The following is a 16,776-nucleotide window of genomic DNA, read 5'->3' as shown; positions in this document are numbered from 1 at the left end:
TGTTGCAGTTAACGTCGAAAAGAAAAGACACAAGCTCTCAGTATTTGGTACACTCTAAGTACTTAATCCCGAATTCTCCGGCAAACACTTGGCTTACTTTTCATTGATACAATACTGTGATTTACATTTGAGTGCCAAAGGTACCTTTGTACTTAGGAATTTCTTTCTAGGTTGTATACATCGTTGTAAGTTATTAACGATGATTGTATCTACGGCCCGTTTGGTAGTTGGTCATAAATGGTGGTAATGGGGATGAATTTGTGTGTAAATTTGTGCAAAATATCATTGTCCATTCCCATGGTAATGCTAATTTATCTTAAAGTGTCCACTTTCCTTCTTGAATTTTCATTCCCATCCAATACCACCTTGTAGGTGGTAATGAAAATTGCTTCCCCTTCGAGACAAAAACACAAGTTTAGGGGTGAGATTGCTTGTCTATGGAGAAAAAATGCCTTCCCATGGAAATTTTAAGGGTGCTTCCCTAATAAAATTACACTTAAAATTCATTTTCCATTACCACAATTTATTAACGACTACCAAACAAGTCGCTAGGGTATTGTGGACTCAAATCCACTTGCAATTTTTTATCCAATTTTTTTGAGTTTTTTGTGAGTCAATATTTCTTTGCATCATTCCCCCTAATTCACCCTTTGTTCATTTCGTCACGTCAGATTTAATCTAGTTGTCTACGTCCCAAAATTTTTTCTCATCCTCGAGTAATTTTTGACCTAAACAATAAGTGGTCGTTATAAAGTTTTGAGTCTTCATGCATCTCAACTAATGGTGATCAAAAGACGAGTCAGGCCACCCATAAAAAATTTTGCCCATTAGTCGGTCGGGCCAAAATTCGGGCCAATTTTGTGCTCAAAGTCCACTTTTGGGGTCAAAGCAATGACTTTTCGGGGTAAAATTTCAACTAAAAAATGGTTTTTAGGTTGCCCAAAACCCGTCCCTGACCAAAATAAAATTGGGTTGGCCCGGGCCTGACCAGAGTTCAGGCCCAAAATAATCTGCCCAACCACGAGCATTATTCGGGCCAGGCCGAGCACACCTTGGTTAGCTCTAATCAAAATCTATCCCATCTTATCCTTTCTATCCAACAGATCTCTATTATATGAGGGAAGGAGGGAGCTATGGTGTCCCCAAATGAAGAGACTATTTTACCCCATTGCTTTTCTAAATTACAAATTCACTTACAAATCAAAAGGGGCTTTCAAACAAAAATACCAAAAATAAAATTATAACAATCACTCACAGGTCAACTAAAATAATAGAATTGCATAATTTACGTTATACAAATTACTCAAATGAGAAAACTTTACAAAAATTAAAAAAGATCACTTACAAACTAAAACCGATACACTACAACGTCAATACATACTCACAAAAAATTCACAAAAAATTGACTTGAAATCAAAGTATCCACTTTCTTCACAATCTACGAAGTAGTGTACTTAATTCAAAAATCAACTAAAAAATTATAATTAGAAATCATAAATAAATTCAATAAAATTTCTATTTTGCTCATAGAATTTAACTTTAAAAAGTAAAAAAAAAAACGACTGGTGAGAGACTTCGTGACAGAGACTAAACCAATCAAATTTTGCAACTAAAAATAATTATATTTCGTATGTCTAATGTTCAAATTTTGACTCTTACTGATGTCGAAGAAAATCGAGTTTCTATCTAAAAAAAAAAATCCAAGCACGCATCGCGTGCAAAAAATGCTAGTCTATACTATCCTATCTATCCTTTTCAAAACAAAAAACTAGTGTAAAATCAATCCTACCCTGATCTATCCTATCTTTTTCAAAAAATTCTATATCATCCTATCCTTTTTTTAAAATAAAAAAAAAAGTCATCTTCAAAATCAATCAACTTAAAGATATCATTCAAAATTAATCAATTATCAATAATCATATTCTTCGAGAAAAGATTAATCAAGGGAACCTTTTGATAAAAACCCAAATCCAATCAACTCAATCCAATCAACCCAGTCAAAGTCCATTTGTATTCATTTTAGGCCCATGTGCAATAGAGTCCATGCATCCATTTAGGCACATGTGCATTAGAGTACATGCATTCATCTAAGGTTCATGTGTATTTTTCATGCATGTCATATTTTACATTCACTCTTTTAGTATAAGAAAAATTATCAAGAATAAGATAACCTTAAGACGATCTATTAAAAATAAGTCAGACTTTGATTAACTCAGAATAATCAAATCTTTTTGGAAAATATGCTTTTAATAGGTTCATGTGTCCATTAACCTGAACAATATGCAATTTTTGTAATTTATTATTATTATTTTTCCTTTTGTCTAATGTCTCTCCTCTAAACCATTTTCCTCCCTACTTTCACTCCACCACCATAAGACCACCTTCTCCAGCATCTTTTTCTCCCCCCTCTCTGTCACAATCCAACACCGAGCCCCACCCTCACCTAACAGGCTAACACCCACACGAAACCCAACCCTCCTCTCCCTCGCATAGAGGAGGTAGGAGCGAGAGGGGGCGGGGAGAGGAGGGAGGAAAGCTCTGCTTTTTTTTGGGGTGGCTATTTTCCTGGCGTGGGGGCTAATATTGTGTAGTGATGTACGGATTTCCAGTATATTCTACGAACAAAAAAAATTACTACTTTAGTGTTTTCTTTGTTTGTAGAATATACTGGAAATTCGTCCATCACTACACAATATTAGCCCCCACGTCAGGAAAATAGCCATCCCAAAAAAACTACTATTATAGTATATTCTACAAACAAAAGATTACTTTTCCCCAAGGAAACTAAAATTGTTTAGAAGAAAGTACACTATATACATAATTCCAATAACAACCTTTCAAAACAACAAATAAAAATACATCAAAAAAAAAAAAACATTTGAATACATACTATTTTCTATTAAAACAAAGTTTAAGAAAATAGATCCAATTTTTTCATTGATAATTTGTTATATAATAGTACAAACACATAAAATAAAGTTACATATTTACTAATATACTAGCAAAAGTATATAAAATAAAAAAGGTTTGGACATGTTTAGTGTCCCATGACAATGGTCCTAGGACTATCATCATCATTAGGATCATCACCTTCAAATTTGGTCTCAGTACTTTCATCACTTTCATCTGTTGTAGGATCTGTGACCTCTCCAGTCCAGCCATTAGCATTATCAACAACCCCTACTGTCTTTTCTTTAAGTCCTGCATGTGTAACTTCCATCAACATTGAGCAAACTAACATAATTCCCAAACAAACAACCATTCCTCTTCTTGACATACCCATTTTGATTTTTAGTATGGAGAGAAAATATGAAGTTTTGGGTATGGTTATATATATGGCTAACTTGATGCCTAATATAGGAGATTATATAGAAATTACAATGGAGAATATTTTATGGTAAATATAGAGTTTTCCATTTTTGGAAGTTAGGTTTTTGGACAACCTGATATTTAGGAGTGAGTTTTTTTTTTTTTTTGAAAGAATAACTGTTTTTCTATTTTTTAAAATGAAAATGGAAGATTGTTTTTCACCAAAATTAGAAAATATATGATGAGGCATTGAAAATTTTACACCTAATGATTATACTTTTGGTTAGATTGGCCAAAATCAATACAATCCACCAGTTATTATAGAATGACGAGCATTTATGAATTTTGAAATATGTACATAGATGTGTTTTGACCTACATTTAAAAGTGTTGTTAAGCAAGTCACATCCTACATGATACCATCCCTTTAGTTGGTTAGATGTTATCAATATATATATTACAAAAAATTAGAAACATGCTCCGTACAAGATTCGGCCACGTAACGTTAATCAATATAGTAAAGTTCTAACCAATAAACTATGCAACATTAGATGTTACTATTTTGACACGAAAAATATTAATAACATGAAGCATCACCTATATCCTATTAAATAATTATATCATAAAACAATTGGTCGAATAAGTAGTATGATTTTCATATATAATGCCAACAAAATTTGCTTTTCATTTGACTAAGCTTATTTAAGAATTAAGATAGTGTCCATGCATGTAAATAAGGTATGAATGCAAAGAAATCACTAAATGAGGTCTGAATGCAATTATTATTCGACTAACGAAGTATTACTTCTATTTCACAATATATGCACCATTTTTCTTCTATGAATGTCTTATAATTACATAATCTCATCACCATTTTCTCTTTTAGATGTTTCATAATACACCCCCCTTAATCATATGAATTTGAATGCAATCACAAGTCGCAACCCTCTCTCTCCTCCCTAGATAAAATCACAATCAATATACAACCAAACAATATTCCTCCATTAGAAGAAACTAGAGTTACCCCTCAAAATGTAAAAAGGAGAAACAGTGTAGAGCTAATTCAAGACAAGAAAATCAAGCTCCGATCAGTGATGGAAGATTAAGTGCATTCGATGTTTTCACAACCAAACTTTACTGCTAACTGAGAAGGAATCAGTAAGCAGGATCAATAAGAAGGAAAAGAAGACACTATAATTTTCTGTTTTGCAAGATTATATTTTAGATAAAATGGAATAATCAATGTAACTGTTATTCGCACCTTCTATAATGCAATAAAGTAGATGCAGCAATCATACTAGGTTGTGAAATATCTTCTGATTCATATTGTACATAATTGTTTGCTGGAGGACTTAAGAGCTGAACAACTCTTTCAGCGGACTTCATTTGTTGTTCTCTAAGGCCCTCATCTTGGATTAGTTCCCTGCAAAAAAAAAAATTTGAATTTAAGAAAATCTTCTAAGTACTAAAAAAACAAGGTAAATGCTAAAAGAATCAGTTTTGCTGACAAGCTTAAGAAAATTGTTAGGCATAGATAAATGTAACAGAACTTCAATTATACTAGAATTCTACATATCAAAAGCAGCAATTAGGCACAATAAATCTTAATAAAATTCTGTAAGATTGAATACAAATGAAATAAGTGGATCCTTATACCAGAGACCAAAGATTTGCTATTACTTGGAGAATCATCGCAAAAGGTTTACAAATGAAACTTACGTGAGAGTCGATGCCAAATTTCTGGCTGTGCAAGAGTTGAACAGAGCTTCCGGAATGAAAGGTGAATCCAAGAGGATATTAGGAAGGGATATGTATGGCACTTGGGCTTTATAACGAATTAACCACTCTGTTAATATATGGGCTCTATAAGCGACAAGACATGGTAACCTCGCAAGCTGCAACTCCACTGCAACAGTTCCAGAAGTACATAATGCAGCCGTGCTCGCCTGTCAAGTTTTGATTATATTATATACAATAATTTATTAATTTAGATAGTAGATACTCAGAGGAAGCAAAAGACTTTAGACAGAAAAACAAAAAGTGCAAATATCACTTGGTGTTTAGCACCACCATTTGAGGGGTAAATATTTACTAAGCATAAAGTATGAACTGCATAAGTGATACCAATAACTCCATCCAAAAAACAACTGTTACATTGTCTCAACTCTCAACACCCCATAGCACGTTCTTTCCACCTTCAGAGAACAAGTCTCCAGTCTGATGCATTGGACAAGCTCAGATGATAGTTTAGCAAGTTCTTATAAGAAATTTAAAAGTTCAGGTAAGGTTTAATTATTTCAGCTGATTAATAAAGTCTAATAACCTCAATTCACAACCAAGGTCAAGATAGTTCACACTACTATAGTTAAGGTGAGCTCAGATAGGGTCAAATAAGATTTAATAAGTTAGATTTAGGGCTTGTTTGCTTGGCAAAGAAAATCATGGGAATTTCTATTTCCTAGGAAGTGTAAGATGGGCTTGTTGTTTGGTTAACAAAAAGTTTACGTAGTGGGGGAAGAAGAACTTCCCATGAACTTCTACTTCCTACAAAATTGAGGAAGTAGCTTACCTACTCCCCCCTAGGTAAGTAAAAGTTTATGGGAGTTCTACTTCCCTAATGAATAACCAAACAACATTTTTCAGTTCCCATGAATATAATGAAAGAACTTAATTCATGTGTATTTAAAATCCATGGGATTTTTTACTTCCTATGGTGAACCAAACAAGTCCTCAGACTGTGAAAAAAGAAATAGTTCAAAATATTCAGTACTTTCAAGTGAAAAAATAGGCATAATGACGAATATAGCATGATTTTATTGAACATTGAATTCAAAACATTTAGTACTTTCAAGTAAAAAGAAAAAAGATAGCCGTAATGACGAAAAACACATGAAATCATTGCACAGTTAATCTAAGAAGTGGCAAGCTCAATCATTAACCAAATAGCCATTACAAATTTAAGAAAGGTGACATTCTTTGAGGCATCCCAAAATAGAAAAGTATAAGTGAGGTAGTCATCAGAACTCAGAAGATTGCCCCTGTACTTACTAGAAGTTCTTTACTACCCTCAATTTTTCTTTATTTGAACAGTTTCTTAACGTCTTGGTGGACTAGGAAGATAAAGGGTTACTCGGAGGCCACAAAATCTAACTTTTCTGCTATCATATAAGGTTATATATCCTTACACTGAATGCATCATATTTTAGTTCTGTAGAACTCCCAGGAACAAGTATAACAGGCACTGGCCAATGGTCAATCAATCTACCAATGTAGTCTTCAACATGCTTATTAGAAGCAACGAGCATGACTGTTCTCAAGTCAGAAAATGAGCCCTTCAAAAATTCCATGGTCTTCAAGAAGATTGGAGCCATACGTTTAACCTCTTGTAATCTGCTACCAGGAAGAATTGTTATAACCTTGGCTCCTTTAGAGACAAAAGATAATTAATTGTCAATAGTTGTTAGTTGTAAAATAGAACACGCAAGTGAAGATTTTCATGTTCAAAATCAGCTAAGATTCATCAATGCGGATATAGAGAGGTCAATAAAATGCAAATCTAAATGGAAATACAGACCCGAGAAAACAGAAGCTTTGCATTCAATGCATTGATAGGAACAAGTAACCAACATCATAAGTTAACAGTTATCATGAAGATACCTGAAGGAATATCAAATTTACTTCTGAACTCTTGACTATTTGCGTGAACCTTCCAAGCAATAGTGTCTCTCTCCTAAAATCAGCAGGTTAAAAATCCTTCATTAGTAGCTGCAAAATGTTGCCGCAAAAGGGAATATGCGTCTTTTTCTAAACAACGAACCTTCATACTTCAGCGATGACAATGAAGTAAAATCTCAAAATAACGGCACAATATCATCACAAAGCTCAATAGACGAGCTATTACTTACCAATCAAGTGAATGACCTATTGACCACTAATGGGTTATTACCACAATACCAACATCTTGAAGTCAACTGTTGGGGTGGTAGCAGTTCAAGAAAAAACAAAGCAGTCGAGTCCAGAATGTTTTTAATGCAAATTAAAGAACCTCCCATTTACACCATATATATTCTCAAGCCTACTGAACATTATATAAATCTGATCCCATTTTCACCGGGAGGAGTCTACTAGTGTTGTATAATGGCGAAGAAAATGTTTGGTTAGGATAAAACATTTTCCTGGAGAGAAGCTTTATCCATTTTCCTTCGTCTGGTGTGTGAAGGGTGGAAAATAGTTCTCTCAAGGATGGAAAATGTTATGCTTTCTAGAAAAGGTAACAAAAGCCACTTTTTCCTCCCTCTTCCTTAGCTTCAGCTTTCTTTCTTTCATCCATCCATCTTTTCCCTCTCTTTTCATTTTTCCTTTCTCCCTAACTTTTCTAGTGAGAAAAAAAACAAAGGTAAACTAATTTACATTGTGCTTTCTTTTGGAACATGTTTTTGAGGGAAAACCATTTTTCCATTGAAAGAGTTTTACACCCAACCAAATGTAGCCCAATAAAGTTGTCGGTATATCAAAGGAAATATGAAGTGACACATTCTAAATTTGTGTAGAAGGAGAATGAAAAGGGTGTAGATAACAAAAACAAAGACATACTTGCAGCTTAGCAACTTCAGAATACACGAACCAAATAGCAAGACCCCCATAGCAATCTGTAGTGGGACAATTTCTAACTAATCTGAAGAGTTCACCAGTGTAAAGCATTTTACATCACAGAGAAGTCAAAAGACATACTAAATTCAGTTGCAAACAATCTTCCAGCACCGGGTGTCCCACAAAAGTAGCAGCTAGCCCATTCAGCCTGCAAACTTCTTCCTCAAATGGCAAAAGACAGAAGATATGGTCTACGAAATGAGATAGCCCCTTGAGTCTTGCTTCACCTCCTCTCCATGCCCAAAATGATGGTGCGACATAATGGAAGTGCATAGGTCTATCTAAGAGTTGCAGATTATATGAAGCTGCAAAAGACATCGCTCTAACGTTCTACACCATATTTATGCGGAGAATCACAACACTCAGAACTCCAAGTGATTGGAAAATACCTCTTAACTCTTTAAGGAAACGGAAAGAGAAACCCTTTGCATCCACTGTCAGAATGACATGTGGTTTGAACAAGGAAGCAGCTTCCAGTGATTCTTTCAACCTTGCCTGGAATTTGAAAACCAAAAACTTCAGAGCCAAACAACAAAGAGATCCTTATAGAATTAAAATTAATTGATGAGCCAAAGAAATGAGAGGGCATATACATTGAGAGCATTATCATACATACTCTGATCTTGTAAAGATGTGGCAACAACTCCCAGATTCCCATGACAGCAAGATCTTCCATAGGGAACAGAGATTGCAATCCATGTAGAGCCATCATCGATCTAGATAATAGATATATAAAAATCTGTAACCAAGAATTGACATAAAACAATGAAGCCAGACTAATTGCTAGGAATACCTTTCAGACATCAAACACCTAAACAAGAACTGGTTGGAGAGAAAACTAGAAATCAGTAGTGATTTGTGGGTAAGATGGTAGAATTTATCTTCCCATTGCCAATGCACTTACACACATGTATTAGAACAAAAATATTACAGAATCAACAGCACATTCTTCCTTCACATATGAAATGTTATGTAGCTCAATATATAAAAATAAAGTATGATTTAGTCCTCCAATTTTATGGTTTTATCATAGTATATATGACTTTAAAAAAACATACCAGTAATTCATTGAGAACAGTAATTCATTCACCTCACCAGTCACCAATTGAAACAATTACAAAACAAGTGTATAAATTGGAAAAAAAAAATAAGACCATACTTACAAGTTAAAGCATCAAGAGCAATAACTGAAAGAACGCAGGACAAAACTTATATATACTTACCCACCTACACCACAAAATTTGACCGGAAAAGGTGATATCCTCTTCAATGAAGCCATTAGACGTGCACCTATGGTATCCCCAGAAACCTCTCCAGCAACTACAAACACTCTTAGCTCCCCATCTTTAGCAGCTAAATCAACAACAGCCCTACTTGAAATAGAGCTAAATCTCCTAATTATGCCAGTGTTCCTAATCACTTCCCTGCTCAAACTATGAATTGCCTTTCTCAAAATCACCGACATTCTGTAAATGTAGGATATCAAAGAGAAAAACCATTATACAGATAGAATATAAACCAACATCCCTAAAATGAATGATAAAACATAACTATAAAACCTGACAACAATTCCCACAGGCAAAAACAACGGACAAAGCCGGCCAGAATCCACCATTTCACGGATAAACATTCGACTAAAGAAAATTTATCAAATTCATACATTCTAACCATAGTAGAAGTATTTTTACATTTCACAATCAAGTGTATAACCCTAATATATCTTCTGGTATCTAATACACTCTACAATGAACTCTCAACATATAACCGAGTGAAAAAAAAACGCACTTTCTTGATGACTGAACATATAATGATCATCATTGTAACATTTTTGTTGGATAGTTACTAATAATAGTCCACTAAAATGTCCATACTGCAGCCTATAATTTAAAGCCAACACCCAACACTGAAACCTAAAAAAGGTTCTAGCTTTCAGTGACAAAATCATCAAGTTTTTCTAATTTCTGGGTACAAATTATATCAATTAAATTAAGATTAATGTAGTAATTTTGATAAATGATCCGACAAATAATAGCCAATTCGCATAAAGTTATAAGTTTATAACAGTAACAAAATGAATGTAAAATTGATGGAATGCAGATGAAGAATCTGATTGAGCAAATCATGTACCTTTACCGGATGATTGAATTGCTTTAGAGCGTGTAGTAGTTACAAATGCAGTAAACTAGTTAGGGTTTAAGGTTTAGGGTTTAAAGTTTTAAACTTTGCTTTGGTGATTTCAGGCCAGAGTTACACTTAACCGAATTGCTAACTGTAAAGACTTTTAGAGCACCAAGAGAATCTTGCACACGGATTAAAAAAAGCAAGTCGGCATGGTGTGAAACTGTGAATGAAGTAAATCTATTTGGTCGAAAACCGAATGAAATCAAACTGAAATAATAATTTGGTTTGGTTTGGTTTGGATTGAATTTTTTTTTATTTTTTCGGTATTTGATTTGGTTCAATTTTTATTTAAAAAATCGAATTAAATCAAATTTTGCACATCTTGCATTTTCTTTACCTTTTTTTTCATTATTTTCGTTAATTTTTTTTAATTATATTAGTTCTAGTACTTCGATTTTAAGCTTTAGTTGTGATTTGGGGTAATTCTTCTATGTTTGATGATTTGAAACTTGATAATTTTCGTATTATTTGTAAGATTTGGAAAACAATTTTTTGCATCACAAGATGATTTCGATTTTTCGATTTGTTTGGTTTTGGTATTGTAATTTCGAATTGGTGTGGTTTGGTTTGGGATAAATTGTGGATTGGATATGCACTTGAAATGTGAAAATCGAATTTTATTTTGGTTTGGTTCGATTTTGCCCTAAAACCAAACCGAAAATAGAACATACATACACCCCTATAAATCTCCAACCAACTACACCAAGTAAAATAGGTTCTTTTTGAACGATTATGTATGTGGCAAATGAGTACGTTATGTACATATTTTTTCAAATGAATAAGAATACTAAAATTAATTTTACAAATGAATTCAATTATACGTAAATTTTCAAAATGGGTATATATGCATTTATCGAAATGAATATGTCTTAGTTCAAATGTGGATACATTGTTAAATCACTAAATGAGTTTGCAAAATTTTCAAGTAACTAGTTTTCTTTATAAAGATAAGCAGGAAAAAAAATTGACTTATGTACTTATGGACATCTTGTCCCTTTGATTAATGCTTCCCCTAAAAAAAAAAAAAATAAGCAGGAAAAAAAATTAGGATGCCCCACGCACGAGGAGAACTCCTAAAGCGTCGTTACAATGATAGTATTTATTTTTGTTGTAGTAAAGATTACCATAGGAACATATCTTCCAAAGAATAATCCAAAACCGTCTCAAGGGAACCCAAGCTACGGGAGATGGAAGACTGAGATAATTGAGACGAGAAAACTTTCCTACGATAAGTCATATCTTTTATTTTTGTTTTATCAATCAACTGATTCTCTTTTGTCCTAATATCACACAGTTAGGGAAGACGAGATTTCCAGAGAAAAAGCAAATGCAATTTATCACAAATTCACAATGCCTATATAGACGATGGGAAAGCAATGTTAAAGCCACATACCACCACATCAAACGCCACAAGAGAAAAATCAAGTGATTTCGATACAATCTGGACCTTAACTCAATCTAGATGTAATTGGTTTGAAAGTATAATCACATAAAAAAAAAAGGGGAAAAATAGTAATGTTTTAGCAAAGCATAACTACAGCCACATGATCCATTCACTTGAAGAATTCTCCATAAGAGGCACAACACCATAGAACCACAGTGAATGTATGATCGTAGATATAGAGGCAAGCTATTGACTGAAAGTCTCATCATCAGAGTGTAGAGAAGTATCAACATGAAGCGTTAACATGAGAACAGTTACAATTGAAGAAACATGTCCAGTTCTTTTGGAGTGAGTTGAATACTAAGGCTACATTTGGATGGAAGAAAAACACTTTCCCAGAAAACTAGTTTCCTTACTTTCCTTTGTTTGGTTTGTAAAAGGTGGATAGTTTTCCTCATGATTGAAAATAGTTTTCCATTGAGTGGACAACATTTTCCTTTCTAAATGGAGGAAAAACACATTTCCTCGAACTCTTCACCTTTCTCTTTCCTTTCTCCCTTCTATCCTTGTATTTATTTTCCATTGTTTTTTCCCCTCTAAGTTTTATGTAAGGAATCAAACAAAGGAAAGTTGATCTAAAATTGAGTTTTCCCGGAAAATGATTTTCTATCCAACCAAATGGGGCCTAAGTTTAGCTTAGTTCAGTTGAAACAAATTGAGTTAAGTGAAGGAAGTTTCCTCTCACAGCTCCCCCCTAAATGTGTCATATTAAGTTCAGTTCAAACAAATTAAGTTAAGCTAAGTAAGTTTCCTCTCACAGCGCCCCCAATTTGACAAATTCAATTCAGTCCAAAAGTATACGACCTAGACCCAGTTCCTCCAAACTGAAATGAGCGGAGCTGAGCTGCACTGATCTTATCATAAATGAATTGATTGTAAACTGACTGAAACGAACTTATCAAAAACCAACAGAACTGAAACACATAAACATCAAACCAATACACAAGATAGAGAGACGGTATACCTGAGATTTACCAAAAAGGCCAACAATCTTAAGGTTCAAACCCGAAAGCTCTTCATCAACAACGCCATCAATGCTGCCGGATTCAGACTTATCCGAGAACCGAAGATCCTTCCATTGATCAGCCAATGAACCCAATTCCTCCCTCACCATCATATACTCACATCCCTCCTTTACCCACCACCATTGTCAGTATCATGAAGCTTCACCTTATCGTTGTTATCATTATTCAAAAAAGGGAGCGGAAACAACTGAAAAAACTGGTGGACTAAACCATTTAAAGAAGCCCCCAAATCAGCACCAGCTTGGCCAATCCTATTACCAATATAAAAAATGCCATTAATTTCAGAGTTATCAATAACAAAACCGAAGTCCCTGGGTATGAAATCGTGAGTAGGAAACTCGAAGGCGACATCGAAAAGCTTGGTTTGAGGAGGATTAGGCCAGGCAAAAGAAGGAGGTGTGATACGAGATTGAATGAGACCAGTGAAACCTTGTGCAAGCTTATCAGCCAAGTCTTGACCGTGTCGCTGCACCTCTTCCCATGCTTCTATTGATCTTTCTACCGACATTCGCTGCCCTATTCAATCTTCTACCTCTTTCTTTCTTCTTCTCCCCCAGAAAATTGAAAGATGATTGTTATCAAAAATACATCTTTGGTAATATTAGGGTTTATAGGATGAATAAGGTGGGAAAGTTGTAGAGAAGATAATTTTATAAAATGGTAGGAGAAGATAATTTTATAAAAAGATAGGAGAAGAAGAGAAGGAAGTGATGATGTTGCGTTGCGAGGGGAGAGGGAAGGGGAAAGGGAGGTATGGGCTCTGAAAGTAGGCGATCAAGCAAGGAGGGAGAGCGAGAGATGCGGAAAGAGGGTGCTCACTGCTCAGCAATTAGTGACACGTTACAATGAAATATTATGTGGACTCAGACGCCGTTTTTCGAATAAAATCTTCCCTTCTTCGTCTTTTCATGCTTGTTTTGTTGTTTAGTAAACATGATTGATTAAGGTATTCGACTGAAACTATTACTAATTTTTTTCTTGAATAGTGCTAAAAGTTTCATAAATTTGTTGTTTGCATCGTTTTGAATCTTAACTAGTTTGTGGCCCCGGCGATGCCCCGGGTCAATTTTTTATATTAATCGTGTTAAAATAATATCTTTATTGATGATAATTTTTTTTTATTTTTAAAATTAAAAATTCAAGGGCATAGTTTTATAACCAATTAACCAATTTAAAAGGATAATGGAAGATTGCAATGAAAGAAATCTCTTTACTTTTTCGTGAAGTTAGATTAAGGTAAATAATTCATCTCATCTATATTATGCATTTTTTTAACGTAAAATTAATTCTATGGTTTAATTCTCATCTATAGTATGCTTCATTGTAGTTTAATTTTTGATTTTCACTTAAACCCCATAATAATATTTTTATTTGTGATAAGAAAAAGAATTAAGAGTGTGGTAGAGTAGTGATTAAAAGTCTTTACGTGCGGAGGTCATGGGTTCAAAACTCCATATTGATAACATTTATATTTTTTTCTTTCTTGATTGTCATTTAAACCCCATAATAATATTTTTATTTTTGATAAGAGAGCATTAAGAGTGTGGTAGCGTAATGGTTCAACCTCTTTGTTTCATATTGCGGAGGTCATGGGTTCGGAACTCTATATAGACAACATTTATAATTTATTTTTTCTTTCTTGATTGCATTTAAATCCCATAATAATATTCTTATTTGTGAGAAGAGAAGCATGAAGAGTGTGGTAACACAATGGTTAAAACTCTTTGTTTCATATGCGAAGGTCATGGGTTAGAAACTCCATATTGACAACATTTATAATTTTTCTTATGACAATGACATGGATAAAATGTAATTGAAGAAGGGGATAGTGCCACGTGGTGGCCTGCAATGCTTGCTTATGCTTTTTTATATTTTAACTAGTTTTTAGGCCCGGGCTATGCCTCAGGTAATTATATCTTTTATTTATTAATATTTTACTTTGAAATATTAACATCAAGTATCACTTGGTTTAGTGGTCTAAGACATTAGTATATGTGCTTGTGATCTCGGGATCAAATCTTACACGTGGCATTGTTCTGTGCTTAGGAACGCCTTTTAATATATTAGTATAATATATATATATATATATATATATAGTGTCCATATGGGCAGGGGTGTACTTTCGGACTGGACCGAGATCGGACCGGTCTTTGGTCCGCAAATTTTAAAAATTCAGTCTTCCGTCGGGTCCGGTCTAAACCCGAATTTTTTCAGTCCGAACCGGTTATACCTTTTTATTTAAAGTACTAGTTTTTATATGCACGCGATGCGTGCAAACATACGTACAAAATTATTTTTTTAGGAGATGAAAAAAATTAAATTAATTATTAATTATTCCTAATAAATTAGGAATATTTGAATTCTTGATGGTTTTCTTTTTGTAATATTTTTTATTTTTTAAATTAATTAGGTAGTTTTCTTTTTTATTTTTTCATTAAAGGAAGTAGTTATAATAGCGATGTTATGAGGGTAAAATGGGGTTTCTAATATTTTGGTGTCCTACCCCTCTTCCCATATAGAATAGAGATATTGAAATTTGAAAGTTAGTATAGGTAGTGTTTGGGAATGAGCATTTTATTTGAAATGATTCATTTGAAATTTGTATTCTCAAATCATGGAATCTAAAATCAAATTCATTGTTTGGTAAACTTAAGAATTTCAAATTTAGGATTTCAAATCCATCTTCATTGTTTGGCTTACCATAGAATTTACAGAGACGTGATTGAATAGTTAGAAGCTAGAGATTCATTAATGGAGGAAAAGAAAGCTAAGAGATTCGTTAATGGAGGAGAGAAAGCTAGGGTTTATAATTGAGGAGAGAGAAAGTTAAGAATATGTAGAACACTTAAAGAGAAAAGTAGAAATTAGTTAGGGTTTAGAATTTGCAAATGACACCCTTGTACATGGAATTTGAGAATTCTTAAAATTGGGCTATTATTATAAAGGTTGGAATTGGGTCAATTCCAATTCCAAATTCTTGGATTTCCCAAACATGTCATTTGGCCCAATTTCACATTTAGAAATGATATGCTCATTCCCAAACATAGCACTAGAGTTTTTGATTATAGGTCTTCTCACATACTTCCAAATTCTCAAACTAGAAACTATAAAACAATTTTTTATTTAAACTAATTGTGAATTTTGAATGGTTTATAGAAGTATATAATAGTTATAGGAAAAAAAACCAACTAAAATGAATTTTCGGTCTAACCGGTCCGGTTTCAGTCCGGTCCCTATTATTTCGGTCCGGTCCGGTCTCAAGACCGGTTTTAATTCGGTCTGGTCTTCGGTCTCCATTTTCCACGAATTTTGGTTTGGTCCGGTCCGAGACCGATGAACACCCCTACATATGGGCTCGCCAAAAGGGTCTGTTTTTTTTTCCGCGGATTTAGCCCAAAACAGCTACTTAGAGTAGCGACTTACAAACAATCTGTAAGTGTAACCGCTACTCCAAGTAGCGGTTTTGTGCTTCACATACCACCTTACATTAGACAAAACGATGTTGGATTAAATTGCAATTTTTTTTAAAAAAAATAGTACAAATTGCTACTAAAATGCGAGTTTAAGGGCAAAATCGCTATTTCAAGTAGCGAGTTTGACCATGAAAGAATTCGCCTTTAAACTCGCTGCTACAAGTTTGTGCTGAAGTAAAAAAAAATAGTTCAGTTCTCACCCAATCCTACGCCGCATGTTACCATGATATTTAAAACGATGCAAATAGGGTATTTAACAAACTTTTATCATTATTTAAGAAAAAATTCATGAACTTTACTTAACTTAACTCATATTTTATGAAATAAGTTATGTTATCAATAGTAATTGATATAACTTAATGTAATTAATACTAGTAACAATATTATTTAATAAATAAATAATAATGATCATTATTATATAATTAATTATGAGTATAACTACTATATGACTAATAATAATTTGAGAGATTTTAATAACTTTAATATTAATAGATAATATTTATAACTAATCGTGCATTGCTATTTGAAGCTAATCGTGTTGTGCATTGGTTGGCAACTCATGGTGCGGATCAAGCTAATAACATCACAATGTTATCTTTTGCACCCAAACAAAAATGTATGTTATCTTTTTTTCGATGTTATGCAGAGGTTACGGACAACTATATGCATTTATAGCAATATGTCAAACATGGCTC

The 16,776-nt window shown here is 33.6% G+C and overlaps 1 protein-coding gene across 13 annotated transcripts; it reads right to left on the bottom strand.

The window, feature by feature from the left end:
- Positions 1–2,910: 2,910 nt before the first annotated feature.
- On the bottom strand, positions 2,911–10,837 carry LOC104902735 (probable lipid-A-disaccharide synthase, mitochondrial). Of its 13 annotated transcripts, none has more exons than XM_010690632.4 (10): positions 10,086–10,827; positions 9,182–9,424; positions 8,575–8,674; positions 8,348–8,453; positions 8,040–8,263; positions 6,966–7,038; positions 6,494–6,732; positions 5,028–5,254; positions 4,570–4,731; positions 2,911–3,201 (listed from the first exon to the last, which is right to left on the bottom strand). In XM_010690632.4, exons 2-10 carry the CDS (start codon positions 9,421–9,423, stop codon positions 3,195–3,197), a joined length of 1,380 nt encoding a protein of 459 aa, XP_010688934.3. In that variant the 5' UTR covers position 9,424; positions 10,086–10,827; the 3' UTR covers positions 2,911–3,194. The 13 variants fall into 13 exon arrangements, with proteins under 13 accessions (XP_010688934.3, XP_048492293.1, XP_048492291.1 ...); XM_048636334.2 differs by lacking the exon at positions 2,911–3,201 and adding an exon at positions 4,290–4,452; XM_048636336.2 differs by lacking the exons at positions 2,911–3,201; positions 6,494–6,732 and adding an exon at positions 7,902–7,957 and having other exon boundaries at positions 3,487–4,731; positions 10,086–10,837.
- Between the last annotated feature and the right edge of the window lie 5,939 nt (positions 10,838–16,776).

This window comes from Beta vulgaris, chromosome 9 (genome assembly GCF_026745355.1).
Source record: "Beta vulgaris subsp. vulgaris cultivar EL10 chromosome 9, EL10.2, whole genome shotgun sequence".
Classification (NCBI taxonomy): Eukaryota; Viridiplantae; Streptophyta; class Magnoliopsida; order Caryophyllales; family Amaranthaceae; genus Beta; species Beta vulgaris.
The sequence above is the reverse complement of the archived record's forward strand: the minus strand, read 5'-3'. Positions and strand labels throughout refer to the sequence as shown.